The sequence below is a fragment of the Heloderma suspectum genome, chromosome 2 (assembly GCF_057233095.1).
Source record: "Heloderma suspectum isolate Gila_16-S chromosome 2, 16-S_ref, whole genome shotgun sequence".
Classification (NCBI taxonomy): Eukaryota; Metazoa; Chordata; class Lepidosauria; order Squamata; family Helodermatidae; genus Heloderma; species Heloderma suspectum.
The window spans coordinates 31,715,427-31,739,690 of record NC_139459.1 but is presented as its reverse complement, the minus strand read 5'-3'; the positions used below and the strand labels follow the sequence as shown (position 1 = coordinate 31,739,690).

The 24,264-nt window shown below is 41.9% G+C and overlaps 1 protein-coding gene across 3 annotated transcripts in view; it reads left to right on the top strand.

The window, feature by feature from the left end:
• Positions 1–22,941, top strand: part of C2H5orf34 (chromosome 2 C5orf34 homolog) — a 40,298-nt gene extending 17,357 nt beyond the window's left edge. Inside the window, exons 4-13 of one of the 3 annotated variants that reach the window (XM_084833171.1) lie at positions 420–652; positions 2,675–2,776; positions 4,414–4,534; positions 7,456–7,547; positions 9,609–9,678; positions 11,460–11,630; positions 15,173–15,267; positions 18,203–18,295; positions 19,784–19,824; positions 20,274–22,941. In XM_084833171.1, the coding sequence (XP_084689297.1) occupies positions 420–652; positions 2,675–2,776; positions 4,414–4,534; positions 7,456–7,547; positions 9,609–9,678; positions 11,460–11,630; positions 15,173–15,267; positions 18,203–18,295; positions 19,784–19,824; positions 20,274–20,506 (1,251 nt within the window). In that variant the 3' untranslated portion in view covers positions 20,507–22,941. Of the gene's footprint in view, positions 1–419; positions 1,064–2,674; positions 2,807–4,413; positions 4,535–7,455; positions 7,548–9,608; positions 9,679–11,459; positions 11,631–15,172; positions 15,268–18,202; positions 18,296–19,783; positions 19,825–20,273 lie in introns of all 3 variants that reach the window. The other 2 variants (XM_084833170.1, XM_084833169.1) reach the window with 2 other exon arrangements.
• Positions 22,942–24,264: the final 1,323 nt, after the last annotated feature.

The window sequence follows — 24,264 nt, the reverse complement described above, 5'->3', positions numbered from 1 at the left end:
TTAATTTATTAGAATGTATTTTTAAGTTTAAAATTTTAAGAATGTTTGTTTTGTCTATATAATTGTTTTATTATTTTTTAAAAAATTGGTAGACATGTAGTCCAACATCCTCTTATACAGGATACACACATCCTTTTAAACTCAGGATGGGAGATGTGTGTTAGGTCAGCAGTCACATGGAGCACTTACCAAGGCAGACAGAGTTTTGGAAGAGGACTTTAGGTTGTGGGAGTTTCAAATCATTCTCAGACTGGGGGAAGCAAAGATTTCCAGTGGCAGCCAATAACATATCTCTGCTTGCTAAATACAAGCTGTTTACTAGTAATTATGTATCGATCAACTGAAATAATTAGAGTTTTAGCATAGAGTTGCAATTAAAATGTTCTCGTGCTTGAATAATTCTGTTTTCCCCTTTACAGGTTCTTTTCACAGATATCGGTGAAGCGAAGTGGCCCAGTCCCCATACTGCTAAAGGGGCAATATGTATGCATAACGGGAATGTGAAGGTTTCTTCTTTAGATGGTCACGCTTGCCTCTTCTTGCCAGAGCTTCAGCAAGAATTTACAGTGGAGTTTTTATGCAAAGTCAGTCAGAAGTTATCGACGCCGTTACTGTTTTTGGAGAAAAGCTGCAGTGAATTGACCCAGGATTGGTATGGAAGATCCAGCCAACATTCTGTCTTAAAACTGTCTTCTAAGCAGCTGAGAACAGAAGGAAAGGACAAAATCCCCTGCAAAGTTGCAGAAAATCATACTCGGGAGAGCAGTTCAAATTCTGCGCAAAAAGATGCTGAGATCTATGGGTCTTTTCAGATCTGTTCATCTGAATATTCTAGGGTTATGCAGCGTATGTCTGTGTCCGCCTGCCCTGAAGAATGGAAGTACCCGTTGTCATTGGCGTTTATGTTTTACCAGTCATACTCTAGTAATGAAGCTGAAGCTGATGAAGGAAACAAAGACAGTGGAAATGTACAGCTTGATGTTTCCGAATATGAAATGTCTAAGGTGGTTACTTGTTTGCCTTCAGCTTTACCACTCAGCTGCCATGCTCCATATCTGCACAGGTTAATTATATTTTATTTATTCTGAAATATTGATATCCTGCCTTTCCGTCTTTTAAAAAAGTTCCTTGTACCAAGGCAGCCAATGACTGGCGTACAGTCAATGAAGATTCTTGAAGCACAATTGGACTTTTCAACGGCATTTTGCAATATGCTTAGAATAAGGCTGGGGGACCTCTTTCAGCGTGAAGATCTAATTCAATTTCAGGGAAGCTGTTGCGGGGACAAGCACATTCCAGTGATGGGCAGAGCCGAAGGCAAAACGGGGGTTGGCCAAAAATACCAAAACTACTAGCATATTTTAGCTTAAAGCTGTTTCTGCTGGTAACTAAGTCTTAGGAAAAGCATTTCCACCTTTTTAGAGTGGGGAAAAGCTGCACAAACGCCAGGAAACCAAAAGTAATTGGTGGTTTCTATCTGCAAAATGGGATTAATAGTGATGTCTCCTGGATGTTTTGAAGATTGAAGCTAGGAATTGTAAAGTCATCTGCAGGGTGCCATCACACAAGGTTCTTATTGTGCATTTTTGGGAGGTCACTCACGGAAGTTTGCAGGTCCTTTTCACAATGTTGTCAACCTCCAGGGCACATCCCGTGGTGTTTCCCGGTTATTCCATGTTAAATAGATCCAGAGATAATGAAGTCTTTAAATATCCTGGATTTTCCCTACTGTGTGTATTAGTTGTTGTGCTATTAAACAGCCACTAGATGGCGATGTTTCATTGAGATCTATGGAACATTGAAAATTAAAAACTTCCCCTCTCTGCAATCATGTGGTTGCCATCTGGGAGCCTGCAGTAAATGCGGAAAGGCTTCACAACAGTAGGACTGCAGGGGTTTTCTTTAATGTAGAGATGCCTGCATACTAAAGTGCTAGAGAAATAGAATGTAAAAGCATGTGATCACACACAAGGAATAAGAATATTGTGCTAGATACTAAGAATGTTTCTCAATGAATCTATAGCTGATAATTGCTTTTTGTATTATACTGACAACACCTAGCTCTGTCTATTGATCATATTTCACTCCAAAACTCCAAATAATCTCTTTCAGAAACTTCATATGATACATAACAGGTAGGGTGACGGTGGACTATTATTGTCTCCGAAATAGAAGAACATAAAGGTTTCTCAACATAAACATCCTTTTGAGAGGGTATAGTAATAAATTACAGCATCTGTTAAATAATTATAACAGATAGTACATAATCTCCAGTTAGTGTGGAAATCTAATGTAGGCTCAGAAGCTTGGCTGTTTCTACCCAGAAACTGGTGGGCAGATTGGTACAAAATTCTGGGTTTTTTTTTAATCTTAGGCTGCAGTCCTGTACATCAGGGGTGGGAAAGCTCTGACCCTCCACGTATTGTTGGACTCCAAGTTCCGTTAGCCACAGCCAACATTGCCAATGGTTGGGGGTGATGGGAATTGTTGTCCAACAACATCTGGAGGACTGCAGGTTCCCCACCCCAGCTATACACAGTTACTAGGAATACATTTCACTGAACAAAGTGGGACTTCCTGCTGAGAAAACAGGGATAATATCCAGAGATCTAGATAGTTTTAAAAATTGCAGTCAGGTTTTGCTTAGTAAATGCTTCACTGATTTGATCCACAGGTGGAGTTTCACAGATTCCTTCCGACTGAGAAAAGAAGATGGTGGATATTATTCGCATTCCCAGCCAATCAAAGTACTGTGGAGCAAGGGTGTCATTTACAGGTTAAAGAGAATCACCGTGTTTGTGTTCATGTGTGTTGACAAAGGCAGGTTTAAAGTCTAACAAATTAGTTTCCTTATCTAACTTTAAGAAAATTGTTGGGGGGTTATGGCAATTGGAAAATTATATTTAAATACATTGGTACAGATCCAACGATCTTGTGAGCAGAACTCTGCTCACAGAATGCTTCTTCTGGCAGAAGGGAGAGAGACGATGTTTGATTATTCCCCTTCCCTGGGCAGTTGCTTGTGCCCTCTGACAATCTGTTCTATAGAGTGATGCAGAGGGCTGTAGGGGGAAGAGAGGATCGGCAAAGATTGCCTCCTCTCCCGCTCAGTTCTTCCAGCGGGAGTCTAGTAATTTGAGATCAAGCCTGTTATTATTTAGTATCTGTAATTGTTTTCCCTTCTGTGCAATCACAGACTTTGTCCCTACAGGGACTGCTAGAGTTTCTAAACTACTATTGAATGGAAGAGGGCATTGCTGGTAGCCCTTCTAGCTCCTCTGCCTAATAAGAATGATTTTGAAAGTACCCCATTGATTAGCAATTCTGCAGAAGGTCGGTTTTATATAGAGTGATTGGATGAGTTTTAATTGATTGGCTGATCTGACTGAAAGGTGCAAACTGTGCATACATTTGCATAGGAGTAAAAACAATAGTTACGGAGCAAAAAGTATACTTTATTTTTAGTTGATATATAGATGACCTACTTTAGCTAGCAAAACCATTGAAAGCTTAATCATGTCATTATAACTTAATTAATAGACTGTGTCAGATTAAAAGGTAGATGGAAAAGTAATAATTTGTAGAAAACCATTAACTTGTATTAACTATTGAAAGAACAAAGTTTATACCTTAACACTTAATATATGCATTTGGTTTATTATAATTCATTCTCTTGTGCACAGCAATAATCTATTTTTGTATATTACAAAACTTTCATTTATTATATTTGTATACTGCCCAATAGGTGAAACTCTCTGGGTGGTTTACAAAGATTAAAAACCTTAAAAATACAATATTATACATGGTATCAAAACCATTTATATACAGATACATAAATAGACAACACACACACACACACACATATCTAAAAGGTGTTAACAATCAACAATAAGAAATCCCAGGACCAGATTAAAAAACTTATCATATGCTGCCAAATGCCTGAGAGTAGAGAAAGGTCTTCACCTGGCATTGAAAAGGTAACAATGTTGGTACCAGCTGAGCCTCGTTGGAGAGATCTTTCCATAATTGGGGGCCACCACCAAGAAGGTCCTCTCCATTCTTATCACCCTCCAAGCCTCATTTGAAGGAGGGACCTAGAGGAAGACGTTAGATTATGAGCATAGCGTATGGGTAGATTCATGCTGGGAGAGGTGCTCTGTCAGGTATATTATAAAATTTAATAAAATAACTTTTTTTAAAAATTGAAAGCACTACCACATTCTAGGACAGTTTCATGTTTGTCCAGCTGAGCTCAATTAAGCTGAAGCACAGAAAACTGTGTACTGGATTGCAGCCAGTGTGACTTCAGTACAATGAGTTGGATCCAGAGTACTTTTAAGTATGAATAAGTCTGGCTCCAGCCCAATATCAGCAAAATGTTTAGTGGGACTAATGACTAATGCTTCCCTTTAGGCTTTTTCTTGGAAGGAAAAGTATAGAAATTTATCCTGGTGATGGATCTGTTTTCAAATCAGAAAGTGCCTTTTTGGGAAAATATTTCACTCGTTATTATATTCAGGAACAAACAAAACAGGTAAATTACCACAGTTTTATCTTTTAACCCCCATTCTTGAATATTTTTATTCAGTTTCATAGTTTTCAAGAAAACTATAAAACTAGCACATAAAAGTGGATGTTGATGTAGGTTAACAACTATTCAGTATCTGGTATAAGAAGATGTGCTATGTATATTGTGTGTGTGTGTGTGTGTGTGTGTGTGTGTGTATACACACACACACACCACATACTAGGGTTTCCGTTATGTTTTTCTTGATACTTCACAAATGGTAGGAGATGGAATACACAACCATCTGTCTTTTTGGAACTAGTGAGATGGCCACCAAATGATGGGAATGTTTGAAATCCACGGTGATTACTTAGATTTCAGTTTGTGCTCCCCATTTTAAAACATGCAAATAGGGGAGACTGCAGAGGGCTTTCTGTATTTCCTGATCTGTGATGGTACCTCATCCTCCCATGATACCCAATAGGTTATGTATTTTAATGCCCTGTGAAAGCTGGAAGCAGAATCCCACCTCCCCTGGGGCCCTCAGAAAGCACAAGCCTTGCCTTGTGCGGAGTGAGACTGTTGGTCCATTTAGCCCAGTACTGTCTATTGCAGGAGTGTCAAACCTCTTTCAGCTTAACGGCGGAATTCAATTTCAGAGAAGCTCTCTCGGGCTGGATGGAGCTGAAGGCATAAGGGGTCAGCCAAAAACTAGCATATTTTAGCTTAAAGCTAAAGTAACTAAGAGAGCAACCCCACGCTCTCTAGGCAAACGTTGCAAGGACCATAGGATGGCTCGGAACACCCTTTCCAAGGTCAGAGACAGCGCTCCAACCTCAGAAGGGGGAGTCAGAGATCCGACCCGGCTGCCTCTGTGAGGTCGGAAAATTGACCTCAGAGAGGAGGAAAAGGGGGTGTTCCAGTGGGTGGGGAGGGGAGGAGACCGGCAAGACCAGGATATGATTTATCCTGAGGCTCCTCCAGCCTCCTTCCTCACCCTTGAAAGTGCCTTCCAAAGGAGATCAGAGCATGGGGAGGCAAAGATTGCCTCTTCCACTTCAGCCCGGCAGGGCATAGGAATCTCAGAAACCTTTGATTTTGGAGGCTTCTGATCAGCAAGGGTGCAGTCCATAGGGTTGCGCCCTTAAACATAGGAGTGGCATTTTAACCTTGTAGAATGGTGGAAAACACTGCACAAAAGCCGAGAAACCACCCAATGAGTGGTGGTTGGGGAAATGGGGGTGGGGCTGGGGGAAGAGGGCCAGGCCGTCTGGGGAACACCAGAGGGCCAGATTTGGCCTGTAGCCAGGTCAGATTTGGCCCGCAGCCTAAGCTTCAACCCCCCTGGTCTCCTGGGGTTCTGGCTGAAATCATTTCCAGCCTTGGTGCCTGAGATCCTTAAAAAACCAGAGATGCCTGGGATTCAACCTGGAATCCTTCTTGCATGCAGTGTGTGTGCTTTACCATGGAGCATTATCCTCACTTTGGGATTATTGCCACGACTGTCCACAGTGCAATCTTGCATGCAGTGTTTTTTTCGAGTTCATTTTGTCAAGGCTGCATCAGTGAATAGCAGATCTGCAGTAGCTTGCCACACCTTGACTACGTACAAACCAAGGACAGTATCCAATGGTGCTGTGGCACTAGGAGAAATGAACTCTAAAGCAACAGGGAGCTAGCACTCACTAGCACAACCCTGAAAACTAACCCAGAGTTGTGCTTCCTGTGGAAGAAAAACATAAAAGCCATTAGCTTTCACTGACCCTGCATGTAACCAAGTAAACAGACAGGATATCTGGGTCAAAGAGAAATTTTCATGCCCTGGCTTCAATGCCACTTGAATAAACAGATAGAACCTGAATGGCAGGAACCGCTTATCACACTGGTAAGTAATACTTATTGTTTTTCTGTGTGGCAAATACTAACCAATCAAAAGTGCAATGCAATTTGTCCTGCCTCTATAGTGTTCCATACCCAGTCAGCATTAGCCATGACTTTGGGCATCTCTACACCAGCCTAAAATCCTGCATTTAAAATGGGGCTTTCTGCTTCAGTTTTAAATGCAGGATCACAACAACTCCCTTTTTCACCCGCTTCCTTTTCCCCCCACCTCCTTCTCCCCGTATCTGAGTCTTCCATTTCATTGATCTCGCTCCACGCCTTGCCGCTTTTCCTCTTTTCATGGAGGAAACTGAAGCCGAACACAACGGGGTAATTTGATAGCTCATTATCTACAACCTATTTAAAAATGGAACAAAGGGCATTTAGCGCAGGAGGGTCATGGCAGGGTCACAGCATCATGTAAAGAGCCCGCAAGTGTCCGTGAAGGAGCAATCTCAATCACAAGATAAAAGCTCTGTGTGAAGGAGCCCTGTGCTATGTTCATGCAATGTATAAAAGCTTTGTTAGAGTTGTAAACAAGGAGAACCTCCTTCCAAGATTCTTGTAGGAATCTCCACATGCGTAACCAATCTTTCTTCTTTTGTTTTCTTTCAATAAAGAAGCAAAAGCCCATCCTGCTGTAAAAACTTTGGGCCATTCCCAAACAAGACAAGTCAGCGGAACTCGTGGAAGGGAGCTCCACTGACTTGTCCATTCTGAGAGTGCTCGTTTGGGGGACTGCGCTAGCAAGCGCTTGCTCTCTTTTGCTTTATCATTGGTTTCTACTAGCGTGATGTATTTAGCGTTGGCAGACTGCCAGCATTTGATACTGCCCCAAGAGTTGGAAGCAACTTACTGCTGAATGAATTCTTTGCTGAAATACATTATTTCAGTTTGAAATATTGATGTCTGCACGTTTTGGAGGTCAGGGGATTGGAGCAAAGTAGAACAGTCATATGATGGCCAACACTGGGGATTTAAGATACAATAGACTAATAATCTATTGTATTGGGAGTCTTGTTTAGCACTTTTATAAACTAACTTTCTTTCTTTCTTTCATCTTCAAGAGAGAAGGAACAATGTATTCTGTAAGTAGTCTGCCACCTGATATACCTGGGAGCCTCTACTCTGTGTGGGGAATTATTACACAAGCAGTAAGGTGAAATATTTTAGCTACGTATTTTTATTAGCTGTTTGTTTTCTTATGTATTTATTTCCAGTATATGCGACCCTATAACAGAAGTTCTCTGGGCAGCTTACAACCAAAATTAATCATGTTACCATAATAATGCAAACCAGTGACAAATAAAACGCATGCACCAAAACAGTCAATTCAAAACAGAGAGTAGAGAAGTAAAACCACAGACCAGATCAGTTTAAAGAGAGAGCAGAGGGATAAAAAAAAAATCCACAGAACTGAACAAAATGAAAACTGCATCATTATTTCAAAAGGCCTGGGAAATGGAAAGGTATTTCGCTCCAAGAACATACTGGGCCCCATCTACATGGCACCGCTTTGGCCCCCCACCCTGTCGCAACTGCACAGCAATGCGGCTTTGAATCACCATGCCCTGCGATACACTGGCAGTGTACTGTGCACTTCCGTAAGAGATGCGCCATGCCCTCTTTTTTTTGCCATTATACTGAAATGCGCAGCTGTGCAGTCCCAATGACTGTGGGGGCACAACACTTCAGTGGCTGTTTTATATTTCAGGGGCTGTGCTGTGTCTTTCTGAGCCTGTTTTAGATTAAAAATTGGTATTTTGTGCTCCTTCATTTCCGCAGCTTCAGTTTATCAGCTCCCCAGCCCAAGACTCTTGCGATGGTTCGCACTTGCAGGCGTGAGCGCTGCATTCCTAGCCATTGCTCCGAAATGGTAGCCAGAGCAATGTTGTTCCTCCCCCCAGCCCCTCCCCCAGCCCTTGGGTACTGAGTCCAAAAGCAACTGTCGTGAAGAAAAAAAGCTGCAAAAATATGCAAAAGTGTGATATAAATGATAACGTTCCTCTGTGCCTCTGTAACTGCGCAGCTGCGAAGGGATGGGGGAGCAAAGGGGTGTCACAGGGTGACCCAGGCACTATGCATGCCTACAACACACCCACTGTAAGATGCAAAGTCAGTTCAGGGAAGGAACAGATGGCCCACAACTGCGGGGGAACCTGCAGCAAACCCCAAAATTGCAGTAAAATGACTCCTTGGAACTCTGCTTTTTCCAGGCGAAAACCACAGATGGCTGCAAATTTGTGACTGTGTCATCTATCGTAAGGGACCTTGACTCACACCCACCCCAGAATAAACGCCTGGTGTAGATGGGGCCCTGGACTAGGTGCCAGGCAGGCCTCTCTGGGGGTGGGGTGGGGGGGTGTTCCTCAACCCAGGAGCCTCTACTGAAAAGGGCCTTTTTCTTATAGCCAACTCCATACCTCACTAGGAAGGGGACACTGGGAGAAAGTACTTGGATGATGATCTCAGGGTTTGAGTAGTTTGAATATAGGCCTAGAAACAGACTGGGAGCAGTAAACATGACGAAGTAGTGGTGTAATATATTCATAATGCCCAATACCAGCCCCTGTTCTTACCCTGTTTTGTGGGGGCGGGGGGACAGGGAGACATTTATTATTGTTTGAATAGAACCTCAAGTTCCAATAGTCAGAGCCAGGTGCAAAAATAGTGGCTGGGAGGTGGAGCTGGATGAAAAATGGCAGTTTAGGGGGCGGAGCCAATTACCGCTTGCACTTCGTGAGCCACTGATGTGACCTGTATCTTCAAGTTCAAATCTGCTTCTCAATAGAGAAGCCTATTTTGGGAAAGCCTATTTTGTTGTTGTTGTTATTAAACAATTGGGACAGAGCTGGGAGATCCGGGTTCTAGTCCCCACTCGGCCATGGAAGCTCACTGGGTGACTTTGGGCCAGTCACAGACTCTCAGCCCAACTCACCTCACAGGGTTGTTGTTGTGAGGATAAAATGGAGAGGAGGAGGAGAATGTAAGCCGCCTTGGGTTCCTTGCAAGAGGAGAGAAGGCGGGGTATAAATGCAATAAATAAATAAATAAATCTTCTGCAAATCATCCAGCGGTATACCAGTAGATCCCAATCTACCTTCTGCCCACAATAGGGGTTTAGCACTATCAAGTTGAACGTAAACTAGCAATAATATTTTTTAAGCCTGTTATGTCACTATGAAATGCAGGGAGTTTTTCCTTTCCTTTTCCTACCTAGAGTTCTTCAACATGATCTTGAGAACACGCTTTCACTAACCCATAATTACAATGTCTCCTGCTGGAAGGTGGTAAGTGTGAAAAAGTTGTCATTTTATAAAGTGTTGCCACGTCATCTTGCTTGTGAGACGCCTCCTCATTTTCCAGGAAGCATATGTGTGTTTTAGATTTATATCCCAACCCAGCCTGAAATGTCAGGACAGGCAACAGTATTGATCAAATGTATATTATTAAGGACCAGTGAAAAAGAAATAAAGACCTAACAAAAAGTACCCCCAGGATCAGAGGCAGCATGCCTCTGAATACCGGTCACTGGGGAACAGCGGTAAATTTTGAAGTGCAGGCGCTCATCATGACAGTCCCCATAGCCCTGCCCCAAGGACAGTCCAAAAATTCAGGTGGCTGTGTCGATCCATATCAACAACCAGTTCTAGGAATTTTCCTCTACTAGGAGCACGGCTTTGGTAAAGCTAATGGGTCTTAATTGCCCATTCAAGACCAAGCCACCCCAAAATACTTTGCATTACAGCAAGGAATAGTATATTATTGCTGGGAAAATTCATTTTCTCCCCAGGTACTGTAAGGATTGCAGCTAAACTCAAAGGGAACAGGGTAGTCTGGGGCGGGAGAGTGGGGAGGAGACAGATCAGCGTTTCTGCTAATCAAAAACTGCTGGTGCCCCATTCCTGTTTGCCCTGGCTCCTCTGTGCCTGCTGCAGAACAACAACAAGAGAGGGCTATTGCCTCCATGCCTGTCTTGCAGCATCCAGTTAGTCACTGTGGGAGACAGGATGCTGGACTAGATAGGCCTCCGGTCTGATCCAGCAGGGCATTTCTTGTGTTCTCAGCTTCTTAAAGCTTCTAAGTATGGTTACGTTCATGTGGCCTGCTCTACATCAGGGGGCAGCAAAAGATAGATTGTGAGCCACTAGCCAATTTCTGCTGAATCTCATACTGCCAGCTGTTTGCTGAGATTCTAGAATGTGTTACTGGGGGGAATCTTGTTTTGATCCAGCAAGTTGCTTCTTCTGTTAGGCTGCCCAGCCCTTCTCTGACACCAGAACGCCTGTCCAGACTTTGTCACTCTTAAATTACTGAAAGAGTCCACGTGTGGCATGCAATGAAATAGCCCTCCATTTTTTGTGGAGATTTTGTGGCCATCCTGTCCAGGTTCTGTATCAGCAATTGACTGATGGGAAGTCCTGTTTTCATCCTCAATATAAAGTTCTTGAGTGGTAGTTGTTGACAAATGATTGTGACATAATTACTGAGAGCATGTTTGTGTATGTTGTAGGAGAGCTTTCTCACTTGTTTTTCCTCAGCATTTTTTGCTGCTGAAGAAACAGGCCACCTTTGAACTGAGCAGTTTGTCTCTTCACCAGTGGAAACTGACGAACTGGGGTTCTTCAAACCCCAGACAAGGTCCAAATATTAGCTCTTACAAAAACAAATTTGAAATTCTTGTACAGAATCCTAAGTGGTTGGATTTTGGGTCTAGGGGCTATGATCTGTAGCACAATTAGGGCTATCTGCATATTTCCAGAGCTCCTGGTGTTTAATGAGACAAAGCTAAGCCTGGTGAGGAAGGAAATTGCTTAATTTGTTTAGTACATTTATAGTCCACCTTTCTTCCTCTGTGGAACTTAGAGTTGTGTAAAAGGGGCTGTCAGTGGTCTCTCATCCCAGCACTGAATAGACCCAGAACTGCTTAGCTTCAGCAAGGTGGCTGTTTTATTATGCCCTCAGACCATGCCTTGGGGCCTGAAATGGGTAATAGAAGGCCAAATGCTAGTATAAAGATGCATGCTAGTACTTAACTTAATTTTCTCCTATGCGGTTTGTTTTGAAATAGTCTCCTGAGATGGGTGGAGGAGAAATGCTACCAGTCCCTCTGGCTGAAAAGGTTATTCCCAGTGTTGGAAGATTCTTTGCATATTCAGATAATAAAGTACATGCTATCTTTCATGATGGAATGATTGTGAGCATGGTGTGGGATTTTGGTTCTCACTATGGAAAGTCACAGGTGAGCCTTAAAGGAAATTGGTTTAGTTAATTTTATGTTTGAAGTAACTATGTCCTGCTCCCTAGTTTCCTTATGTTTATCTGTTTTTGCTTGTTCAGTTTCATCACATGGATGGTCTTTTCTAAAACCGCTCTATAAAACCACGTTACTACATGAAAATTAAAGGAGGAAAAGAGTCACTTTATGGTGACTCCTTGGTTGTGTAAAGTGTCTACAACTTCTGATTAAAGCTCTACAAGGCACTCTCAGGTGTAGATAATATTTATTTATTTATTTAAAATATTTCTAGGCTGCCTTTCAGCGCAGAAGCCCTCCCAAGGCAACTTACAACATTAAAATTCATATAATAAAGATACACTAATAAGGCAGCAAACATTCATAAAATAACAGATACCAGCAATAAAACGTTACTAAAAAGCTACAGTGTAATTTCAGCTATAGAGCGGAATAGTCCAGTAAACATAGTCGGGGGAAGGCCAGAGTAAACAAGTAAGTCTTCAGGGCCTTCCTAAAAGTTTGCAGTGATGAGGCCTGGCAGACTCCTCATGGCAACCCATTCCAGAGCTGTAGGGCCAATGTGGAAAAGGCCCTGTCTAATGTACTTGCCCACCTAACTGCCCTCAAAGGCAGGCAAGTGAGAAGGGCTTCTCTTGCTGATCTTAAAGTGGAGGCAAGCTGATATGGGTGATATAATGCCTTTTCATAATGCCTCCCAGGCTATAGGCCACTGCTGACAGCAGGTAGGATGCCTCCCTTTTGTATTGTCCTTCCACCAGCAGGCAAAGACATTTTTATTCAGGTAGACCTTTGGCATATAAGCTAGTCTGTTGCTTAAGGGGTTTTTAATAGGCTGGCACTGTTTATTTCCTTTACTGTAACATTTTTAATTATTTGTTTTTTGTTACGTTTTAATTCAGATTTTATTTTTAATCTGGATTTATTGTTAGCTGCCTTGAGCACCATTCTTTTGGCAGAAAGGTGGGATATAAATTAAACAAATAAATGCATAAATAATGTAGATGAGCTTCGAGAGTGCTGTTTTTTGAGTCCCACCACCACCACCAAAATGACTTGAAAAGGGAGATGTGAACCTTCCAGTAGTCTCTTTAAAAAGGCTCTCAAAATGTTTTTGGACAACTGTTTCTGGAACAGCAATTAATTGACTCGATATCCTGTTTTCATCCTCAATATAAAGTTTGGAGTGGTAGTTGTTAATAAATAATTGAATCATCACTGAGAACATGAGCTTTAATCCAAACAAGGGCTGAAGAAACAGGCCACCTTTGAACTGAACAGCTTGTCTCTTCAGCAGTGGAAACTGACATGACTCTTCTTTGAACCCCAGAAAAGGTCCAAACAACTGGGCTGTCTCTGTGCTGATGCCACTCCTGGATCATGTGATGGTCCTCCCACTGGATGAGGAGGAGCCCCAGGGGAAGCTTTCTTTTAAAACAAAAAAACCACTCGCCTATGGAAGCACTGTACATACAAAAGGAAAATAGCAGGAAACAGAAGGATGAAACAGAGTCTTGACACAAGCTAAAATACCAGAGACAGCCTGCATCCAACTGGGTGGAGAGCAGAACTCTGCAAACAAAGCCTATATTTATCCCCCTTTTCCAAGTGATCAGAAATAACCCAGATTTTTGTTTTGGAGTCTCAATAGAGACTCAGCGGCACAATATCCCATCCCTGTAATTGACAGGAAGAGGGAAGCCGCAGAGGATAGCTTTTTAAAGGGAGAAAGCACTTCTACATTTGTGTGCTTCACTGGGGAGTGTTTGGGTTTATAAAGGTTTTTTTTTAATGTAATAACTTCTAAAATTCACAAAACGGCACGAGAAGGGCGGAAGGGAGTTAGTCACTTTAGCAATCAACATGCATTGTGGATGAGAAATCACATTTCCACAACAAAATAGTGCCATTCAAATGTTGAAAAAATGTGGTCTCCTAATAAAGGAAGTGCGACCCAGGATAAAGCTGTCTGGAACTCATGCAACAAATGAATAACGCATGTGTAATTATTGCACGGGGGGAAATTATCACCTGGAAAGGACTTCTGCTGCTGCTGGCACTTCTGTGTACACTTTCTCTTTAGTTTTGGGAGAAGTAGGAACTGAAGAGCCCCTGTACTCTGTAGTGTTTAAGAGTCCATGGCCTACCAGCTGAGAAGGTTTACCCTTGAAGGATGGAGCCAGGGTTATAGAAGGAGGCAGCTAGCAAAAGGAAATAATATTTCAGTTTTCTCTCTGAAGAGTACCTTGCGACATTTGGAGAAATGGGGGCAAAGTTAACATTGAGTTTTGCGCTGTCAGGAGCGCCCTGGTGGCCCCTTTCAGTCTACTCCAATAGGTAACTCAAGACACAGACGAAAGGATTCTTTTCAAGGCTTTAATCCTTTTACAACTTAATTACTCTTTCAGATGCTAATCACCAGCAACTAAGCAAGGAACAGCAGAGTAGCCTATGCTCTGGGTAGGCAGTTGATCCCCATTTGAAGGAGAATCACGGGAAGACCCTGAACTTCTGGGCTAGGGAGAGTTCCTCCCTCTTTCCCTTGGGTCCTCAGGACGCAACCGTTGCTTGCGTGCCAAACAAGCGCTACGCCTCCTTTCTGCGCCCTCCAGCTGTCGTTGCTCCTGGTGTCGGTGTCGAGCATCCAGCAAGCCCCCCTCCAGCACTCTCTCGCTGCCAGGGTCACTATCTCAGGAATGCTGGCAGGAGGAATCTCTGCCAGCTGCTGTGCCTGTGAGAGATGAGCGCGCTCCTCTCCCACGGATTGCTGTTCCTCCTCAGAATCAGAACTGCTCTGGGGTTCTATTGGCTCAGTTTCCACCCTGACATGCAGGACCTTAGAGATCTGCTGCAGCCTTCCCCAATCTGGTGCCTTCCAGATCTGTTGGACTACAACTCCCATCACCCCCAGCCAGGATGGCCAATAGCCATGCTGGCTGGCCCTGATGGGAGTTGTAGTCCAACACATATGGACGGTGCCCTGGTTATGGAAGGCTGCTCTACTAGATTGTGTAGATCAAGAGTGGGCAACTTGTGGTCCTCCAGAGGTTTTGGCCTGCAACTCCCATGATCCCTCACTGTCGGCTGTGCTGGCAAGGGGTGATGGGAGTTGTAGGCCAAAACATCTGGAGGGTCCCTGGTGTAGGTTGAAGTATTTTGTTCCTGGGGTATGATTGTCCAGCAAGTGGCAGTCATAGAATTTATTTAGGGGTGCTCTTGCTATGCCTTTAAACAATAGCAGGAGTAGAGTATCATTCTTTTGGGGAGTCCTGGAGAGGCTGGGTTTGCTTCTGAGCTTGCAGAAGAACTAGAGAGAGATTAGTATCTGGAGTGATACTGACCCACTTGGCTCCCAAGGTGTGTTTTTAGTCATGGGAGTGTGTAGCAGCCCTGGTAGCCCCCAACCTGGAGAAAGAAATAGAAAACCATCCCCAATCTGAAACACATTACAGTGGGAAAGCAGGAGTTGATTGGGAGAGTGATATAAAGGAGGGTACTTTTCTTGACCTTGTTTTTTTCTTTCTAAGAGACCTCAGGATGCTAACACAGGTTGGTGTAAACTGACTTCACCTGAAGGGGCACAGCAGCTTCTCCAGATAGATCGTCCCGGGCTCTATGAAAGGTATTTGTAGATCTTTTTGATACATTCAGGCGTTTCTGTATGACTTCCTCTGCCTTTCAGGAATTGTTCAACTCATCTAAAGCAAATACAGGGGAAATCTTTTTCCAAATTGCTTTAATGACAGAAATCTTTTCTGGTGCTACACATTTCAGCAAAGTTGTCTATTTGTTATCTTTTGCCCTTGGTGGCATCCGTGTTAACAAATGTTTTACAGTTAATATTAGGCAGGTACTTTTTTAGAGATGGGCTAATTCAATGTGCTGTTGCACTGGCAGAGCAACATATACAACCAAAAGCTTATCCCACCTGTGCCCCACCCCTCTATTTTTCAATACTGTGCTGATCTTTGCTGGCTGCCTTAAGTTCCTATTTGGGAAATAAGGAAGGATATAAGTGTTTTAAATTAATAAATTTTGCAATGCTTCAGAAGATGGTGGTTGTTTTAGGAGCTGCATCCAACACCAACCATAGCAGCAGCCATCACCATTTGTACAAATTATTCCTGCCTCGCTTGGTAGCACAACAGTAGCAAGCAAGGCAGCGTTACGTTGGCCTTTGAAGCCATTACATACCCTGTGTCAGTCTCACCTGTGAGTACAGGGCTCCCCAGTCTTCTTGGGTCAATGGGCACATTTGAAGTTCTGGAAGAATGTCATAGATGCTCTCACAAAATTATTTATCACAATTTTATTCTGCCCTTTTGCCAAAAAGGTTCCGAAGGCCGCTTACAAAGATATTTCTTAAGACAGTCCTTGCCTGTGGCCTTACAGTCTTAAAAAGACACAAAAGGAAAGGTGATTGGGAGGGAGGAGGAAAAGCGCAAGTTCAGGCACTAGATTTTTAGCTGCAAAGTTCAGCTGGTCATGGACAAAGCGGAAGGGCCGCTGCTTTGTTTCCCTCTGATCGCCTCATACAAATCTAGGCATGATGGAGGGGTGCAGACTGCTGCTTCCTCACCCACGGATGGCCTCAGTAGCGAGTCAGTAGCATGAGGGAGGGGGCTTCATCTGCAGCTGGATTCAGGAATGTTGGCGGTGTCTGGCTGCTGCTTCCTCTCCCTCTGGCTACCATGAGGCAGGTGGGGGGCTTGCCCATTCATGAAATGGTTGCCATGGTAGGCATGGCTGGTCACAAAACACTCATTTCCCAGAAGGCAAACTGGTGAGACTAAAAAAAAAGTAACTTGCCGAAGAACCTAAATACAAAGCAGAGTTGGGGTCTGAGCTCTAAATCACAAAACCACTCTTTTGAACCCAAATAAAAATGGTGCTGACAGGCAGCACTTCACTTTGCAGCATGCCAGTTTCCCAATTAAAAAAAAAAAAAATTTTAAGTCTTAAATAAAATAAAAATCAGGCCGGGCAGGGAGTCTGTTCGATGCCAAGAGAGCTGTCTATGGGCGTGTTGGCACCACATTGGAGTTCCCAGGAGTACAGTTTTGGGATTTTCCTCAAATGCCAGGGATCATAAGACTCTAGAAATTATCACAAGGGCTACATTTGTGACTTGGCCTCTTTACCATCAGCCAGCCCCAAAATCTATTTACAGCTTCTCCTGCCCTCTCCTTCTGCAAGGCAGAGCCTAGAACATGAACTGTGCCATCAACTGCAAGGGACCAGAAGAGAATACCATCAATTGTCAATAAGCCCATAAAAGTTGCTAGCCTGTGATTATTTTTACTAGCCTGCTTTTTTACTCGTAAAAGTGGCTGGTAGAAGAGGGACCCTTTTTAGGAAGAAAAAGCAGGCTAGTAAAATGATTGATTTGATTTATTCCCCTGCTTTTCCACCAGAAAAAAATGGTGCTCAAGACAGCTATCTGTAATAAACTCCAGATTAAAATAAACTTAGTTAAAACAGTCATAAAATAGATGAAAAACACAGTTAAGAACACATTAAAAGAAATAAAACCCGCAATAAAACGATGTGCAGGGTTTGTTTCTAAGCTGGGCGCAGAGAGAGCTTCTTCCCACCCAGGGGCTGCTGGAGGGAAGAATGGACAAAAGGGCTCCACCCAGCAGCCCCCATGGTTTCTGTGCCAGATGCAGAGGAGGCGGCAGCATGCCCTTTTACATGCCCAGCATAGAAACGCAGTGGGCTGCTGGAGGGAGGGACGGACCGAGCATTAAGTTCCTCCGCCAGCAGCCCACTGTCCTGCACATAGTTCCTTTTCACCTATGGTGATCAGGCAAGTGGTTAAATACCCCCCAGTAATGTGTTGGGGTGTACAGACACCCAGTGTGTTCCGTAACACATTGTAGTTTTTTTGTGGAGATTGGCTCCCTAAGTGGGGGTATAAGTGTAACAAATTCTTCGAAGCTGCTAGAGACTGGGAATGCTGTCTCGGTGCTTCTGAGCCTTTCAGCCCAGACAGCCAGGCTGCATGGTTGAGAGGAACCACCACAGGCTATTTATCCTGCACAGAGAACTTCTTATGCTACCAGCAGTGTATGTCAGGGTATCCTGAGAAGAACAGTACTTGGCTTACTCTGGATTGTGGGAACATAGGAAGCTGCCTTATACTGAGTCGGACCATTGGCCCATCTAGGCCAGTGCTGTTGACGCTGCCTGGCAGCATCTCTCCAGCGTTTCAGGCAGAAGTTTTTCGAGCCCGACTTGGAGAAGCTGGGGATTGAAACTGGAACCTTCTGCATGCAAAGCAGGTGCCCTACCACTGAGCTATGGCCCCTCCCTGCCCAGCGTAACTCCTTCCTTGTATGCTGCACTGCCCAGCCAAGTGCAGGGAAAGTTGTTGTCTGGATGCATCATAAGGGCATAAGAGTAAGGAATTTGCTTCCCTACGAGAGACACTTCCTTGCCAAGACAGGTGGGTTTGCTTTCCTTGCCAAGAATGGGATACCACGGATGCCATGGGTTCTTAGTGGGTGTTGCCCGCTCGTATTGGATATAACACAAGCTCTTCCTCTCAAATGCAGATATATCACAACAGTGGTGGAATGGTGCAGAAGCTTGAACAAAGACAGAGAGATACGTTCGGGGTCACCACAGCCTATTCCTGAAGAAAACTGGTATTCTTCTGAAATGTCTTTCATAAGTCACCAAACATAAAATAACAACTCCAAAGTCTGCAGCGGTATTTTCAAGGAAGCAGGCCTTCCATCGGATTCGCTATCTTAAAAGCCTTGATACAGCAATAGAGCTGCTTTTTTCCTATTAAAGACAGCACATTCTGCCAACAAGTGACAAATGCAGCATCCACTTTTTGGGATTTCATGTGAAAATGTTTTATAGTATGGTAAATGGAAGCAGTGAAGTAAAATGCTAAGCACTGTTAGCACCATACCTACAGAGGGCTTTTTTGTGGGGTTACATTGCAGACAGATTACCTAGGTCAATGGCAACTTAACACATCTTAAAATCCTTAAAGAACATGTACCCTTATGTGTTGCAGTAAACGGTTCTGTTTTGGACATAAAGAAGCTGCTTTCCTAGTAGCTACTACCATCTAGGACAGCCAAGTTAATAAGATTGATTGAGGGTCCAACCTATCTAATGCTTCAATAGCTAAATATGTTGTGCAAAAAGCCCCACACACCTTAACCCTCAGCATTTTGTGAGTTATCTTATTACTTTATTTTATTTAAATCATTTAAATTATATTTGTTACATTTAGATCCTGCCTTTCCTCCAAGGAGCCCCAAGGCAACCTTCTCCACTCCTTTTATCCTCACAACAGCCCTGTGAGGTAGGTTAGATGAAAGTCAATGGCTGGCCCAAAGTTACCCTGTGAACTTCATGGCTAAGTGGGGACTTGAACTCAGATCTCCCCGGTCTAACATTATTTTATACTGCCTTTTATCCAGATTTCAGGGTGTTGTACAATAAAACAATAACATCAATATTAAGAGGCAGCAAATAAAAGCACAGGAACAACAGAAGTATCACATCCAGTTAAAGGCACTTGGAGCAAGGCCTTAGCAGGGAATCCTAAAACACAGACAAAATGGTATTGGAAGAAGTGGTCCTATAGACCTTAGCAGGGAGTCAAACCAGTTCAAGTTAGACTGTAAAAATATTTGGGTTCTGGTCTGATTCAGGATAAAGGTTCAATTCAGCAGAACCAGAACTGAAACTGAAAATCGGATAAAACCTCTATTTCTCCATCCACTTCCCAAACTAGGACAGGTCATACTGATTTGATTTACTTGACCTTACTTGTTGAAATTTCAAAGCCTTTGCTTTGATGGCTAATGATAATTTAAATGTTTTCTGAAATTGGTTGACCTAAATCAACAAAGAGTATTTTTTTTTCTTTTCATTCAACCAGGAGACTTCTCAGACATTATTGCTATGAACAATAATGCTCGTTAATAAATTTAGGAATACATTGAAATGTACTCTTCAATGATTAAAACAAAAATAGGATGTAGTAGGTGAAGGATGAATGTTCACCTATGTTTTTTCTGTCCCTGGAATAAATTTGTATAAAACGGTGATAAGTGAAATGGCATTTTGAGAAATATGTTCTCAAAGGTTTTTTGTTTTGTTTTTAATAGGTCAGTTGCTGCTGAACTTGAAAAAATAAAAAGATTCAACTGTATCCTTTTATAACCTGTTCTGAATCTATAGAACATTTCTTCAATTATTAGATCATACTTACTTAAAGACTCCTAGTAATAAATATTTTCTATACTTTGGCTTGGTTTGTTAGTCAAAGCAGCAGTAAAGTATGTGTAAATAGTATGAAAATATTATAGCACCTTCATGAGACTGTGTCTGTTATGTAATAGTTAAGATGTTGCTTGCTTATGCCAGAGGTTTTCATTCATTGTTAAAAATGTTTCTGTCAGACTCTGCTATATATGTACACTTTTGATGACATCTTGAAATACCCTGTGGACATTTTTAAAACTTGCATGTCTATTCATGCAAGTCTGTTCATGTCTATTCAGAATGGGACTTACTTTCTTGTTGCTGGTGTGCAAAGAGTGTTGGATTTTGCTTTTCAGTTTTGTGTTATTTTTTTCCTTAACAATATAACTATAGTTTTAGTGGAGAACAGCAATATTCCAAGTATGGTTTCAGCTGTGAAAAAAAATCCATCCTCCAAAATAGATGATAGGCCAGAGGAAACCTTAATTGAGGTTGTTAGTAAAAAGAACATAGCTGAGACTCTGGAAAAAACATCAAAGGTTATCAATGATATTGATTCTCTTTTAACTTCTTCCAAAAAGCAAGACATGATCAAAAGTATTTCAAGTGATACTGTCCCTCATTAACCTGACTGAAGATGAAAAAATCGGACTTGCAAGGTCAGGCAATCGATTTCATTGTTGTTCTGAGCCACTGACTTTATAGATGATCAAACCATAGTTTATATAAGGTTTAGAACATAACAAACCATAGTTTATATAAAGGGCACAAGATGAGAGGATTTCTGTTATGACAAACGTAACTTCATTAAATGAATGTCACTGTATTGAATTAACGTTTAAGAGTTAAACCTGAATTCCCACATGCATGAAAGATCTTGCTGCACTGTGATAACGTGGTTTTCTGATATTTGAGATTTTAGTTGAGAGGGATGAAGGAGATTTATAAAATTGCTGTAGTTCATAGAAGATGTTTGAATAAGGCAACACCATCTGTTCAAACTATTTTACTAAATTTTCCATCCTGTTGTCACTTTTAAACTTTTTTCCTGCCTTTCAAAGGAATTGTTGTTGCTGTTTCTGTGCATGTATAATCTCAGAATTATCACGGTTGATAAAGTCGATCTTCATCAGTTGTTGCAAGGATATTTATTGTCAATAAAACCTTGCAAAATTAAAATACTGAATACCTCCTATATTTTCATTCATTCAGCATGACAATAAATGATGTCTTGTAACAACTGGCTAATCAGTTTTGCTGTGCTTCCCATTTTTAATTTGCATATAGCAACAGGTACAGAGTACACCTGGAGCAATATTCCTTGTTTTCTCCAACAGGCCCTGCCTATTGGAGTGCAGATCACCTTCCCTGTCACTTTCATGAGCCCCATGCATGCATCTGAAAAGCCGTGCCATAGGGATAAGGAACACTCATGCATGAGGCATTCTCCAATGGCCATGTACAAGCCACAATACTCTTCACAGAGAGCAATACCACGAGAGATGGCTTTTAAAGGGAGATTACACAAATTCATGGAGGACTGATCCATCAATGAGTTCTATATGCTCCCTCTAAAAGAAGAGGCAGCATGTCCCTGAACACCACTAGCTGGGGAACAGCAGCTGGAGCAGGCTTTTGCCCTCCTGTCCTACTTGTGGACTTCCAGAGGTTTGTGGTTGGCTACTGTGGGAAACAGGATCCTGGACTAGATAAGCCTTTGGTCTGATCCAGCAGGGCTGCTTCTATGTTCTTGAAGCCTGGGCACAATTCCTTGTTGGTATCTTGCAAAGAGTAATAAAGCATACTTCTTCAGTACACTGTATCTGAAAAAGGATATAGTAGAATTGGGAAAGGTTGGACTTCCAGTTTGGGACCAATGTAGCCCTGGCAGCTTCCACGGACTCTCCGTAGGAGCTTTCTCAAACAGCTTTTTAAAAGGTTGAAAAACCTTTTCATCTCCCACCTAGAACTGAAAGCAGGGGCAAGGCAAATAGCTCTGGATTTTTGACTGGAGTAAGGTAACCCCCGCACGATAGTGGAGGAGCTAGATGCCAGGGTTATTCCCCCAGGGCTGTACCAACATGAAAAGCTCTAATGCGATTCCTATTGTTGCAGAACCCAGAGTCAGAGACCACGGAGTGAAGGAAAAAGAGTTTCTTTATTTAACACGCGGGCTTAAGGCTGGAATCACTTCCAAAGAGCCAAAAGCCCCGATTTACATCAGCACATTGTTTTTATAGATATTGTGACACATAGGAAACGGCTCCTCCTCTCCCTCCTGTGTGGGGTTGCAGTCCTTAACATTTCTTCTCCTAGCACCATTGTTTATAATACAAGAAATGGGTTATAGGGTAGCCATGATAAGCAGAGAACAGCAGAGAACATGATATACAGTTCTATGACCTTAGCCTTTGTTGACAAGATAAGAAATTCCTGTGTCTCGTCAGCTTACGAACATATATTTCAGAGAGCAAGAGCTCAGCAAGAACATGAAGCATGATGCTGCATGAGGCTACTTAGTCTGACCCCCGATATGGCTGCTACACTATTTCATAGGAGAAAACAGTGCTGGTGTGTTCCATAACAATATATCCTGCAAGAAAAATCAGCAACCTATGAGAGACGATTTAAGAACTTTGAACAATATTTGAGAACATCTGAGGACCTGTAGGATTTATTGGAGAAAATTATGGCTGAACCAAGGAGACGAAAAGGGCTTGCTTCAACACCTCCCACAACTCCTGTGTCAAAGGTGCCAAAAACAGAAGATTTAGCAGATTATTTACGATGATGAAAACCCTATCTTCGCAATTTTCGGGACTAGAGCAAAGGCTGGACTTAATTCAAAATTCCATCACTGATATGCAGAGAGCCGTGGATTTAATTAATGCGTCACAGAAAAAAATGGAGTCCAAAATTAATGAGCTTGAAGACCGAGTGGCAAGAAACTACAACACAAGTTATTTGTAAAAATATATCTGACAGAATCTCTCAATTGGAGGCCTATATGAAGAGAGCTAATGTACGTATAGTGGGGATTAAAAGCTTGTCTAATGATGTGAAATTGTCTACTTTTGTGGATAAACTTTTGCATGAGATACTTTCTATATCCTCTGATTATTCTCTTGATATTGAGCAGGCATTTCGTGTGCCAAATCCTAAAGGGAATGATTACACAATTATAGTTCGATTTGCAAAAGTCTCCAAAAAGTGTTATATCCTGAATTTGGCAAAACAACCTGGAAGCCTTTCCTGGAAACAGGATAAAATTATGCTGTTCCCAGATTACATCAAAGAAGTGGTGAATAAAAGAAGGCAATTTATCAAAGCAAAAAATCTGGCAAAACAAATGAACTTACAATATTACTTAAAATATTCTGCTACACTTTGTATTGTATCTGAAGAGCAGATGAAGAAGTTTACAAATCATGAAATGATGGAGGCCTGGTTGAATGTTAAAATGCGTGAGAACTCTGTCACCATTCCATGAAATGGAATTTCTAAACAAGTACTGTTAACTTCTTGTGTGTAGCTTTCATGATCTAGGCTAACTCAGAAGAAATGATTTTATACATATTTCTTTACCTTTATGTATTCTCTTTTTATTATTATTTTCTCTTTCTCTTTGTTTCTTCTATTTTATATTTTAAAATAGACAAAATATCTAGTATAAAAATATTGACTGTTGAAGATTCATCTTAAGTTTTATTATTATATAATACTATATTCTTTCTTTTTGATTACTATTATTATTATTACTAATATTCAGGCTTTTGGGAGTGAAGTGTAGAACCGTTGCGTTGATATAAAAGATTGCTTTACTAAATTGTAAGGTTGTATAATAGATATAGTTTTTAAAAATAGAATACCATTGGAGGTTGGGAGATGTTGGAGTTTAAATTTAATTCTTAAGGCGTGGAGAGAGGGAGAGAAGGGGAAAGAACTTGTTTCTTTTTTTTTTCTTGACCTCCTTTCTTCCTCTCCTTTCTTTTTTCCTTTCTTTCTTCTCTTTCTGTTATGGTGTCCTAACTAAAATATTGTATGGATGAGAACTGAAGTATTGAGTAGGTTGTTGGTAATTTTGGTAGTGTTTATAAAGATAAAATAAAAATATATTTAAAAAAAGAATTGGGAAAGGTTTAGAAAAGGGCAACCAAAACGATCAAGGGCCTGGAGCAGCTCCTGTTTGAGGAAAGGTTATAATCTCTGGAACTGTTTAACTTAGAAAAAAGGCAAGTAAGGAGAGACATAATAAAGGTGTACAAAATTATGCATGGTGTGGAGAAAGTGGATAGGGAGAGATTTTTCTTCCTCTGTCATAATACCAGAACCCCAGGGTTATCCCATGGAGCTGATTGGTGGGAGATTCTGGACAGCTTAAAGG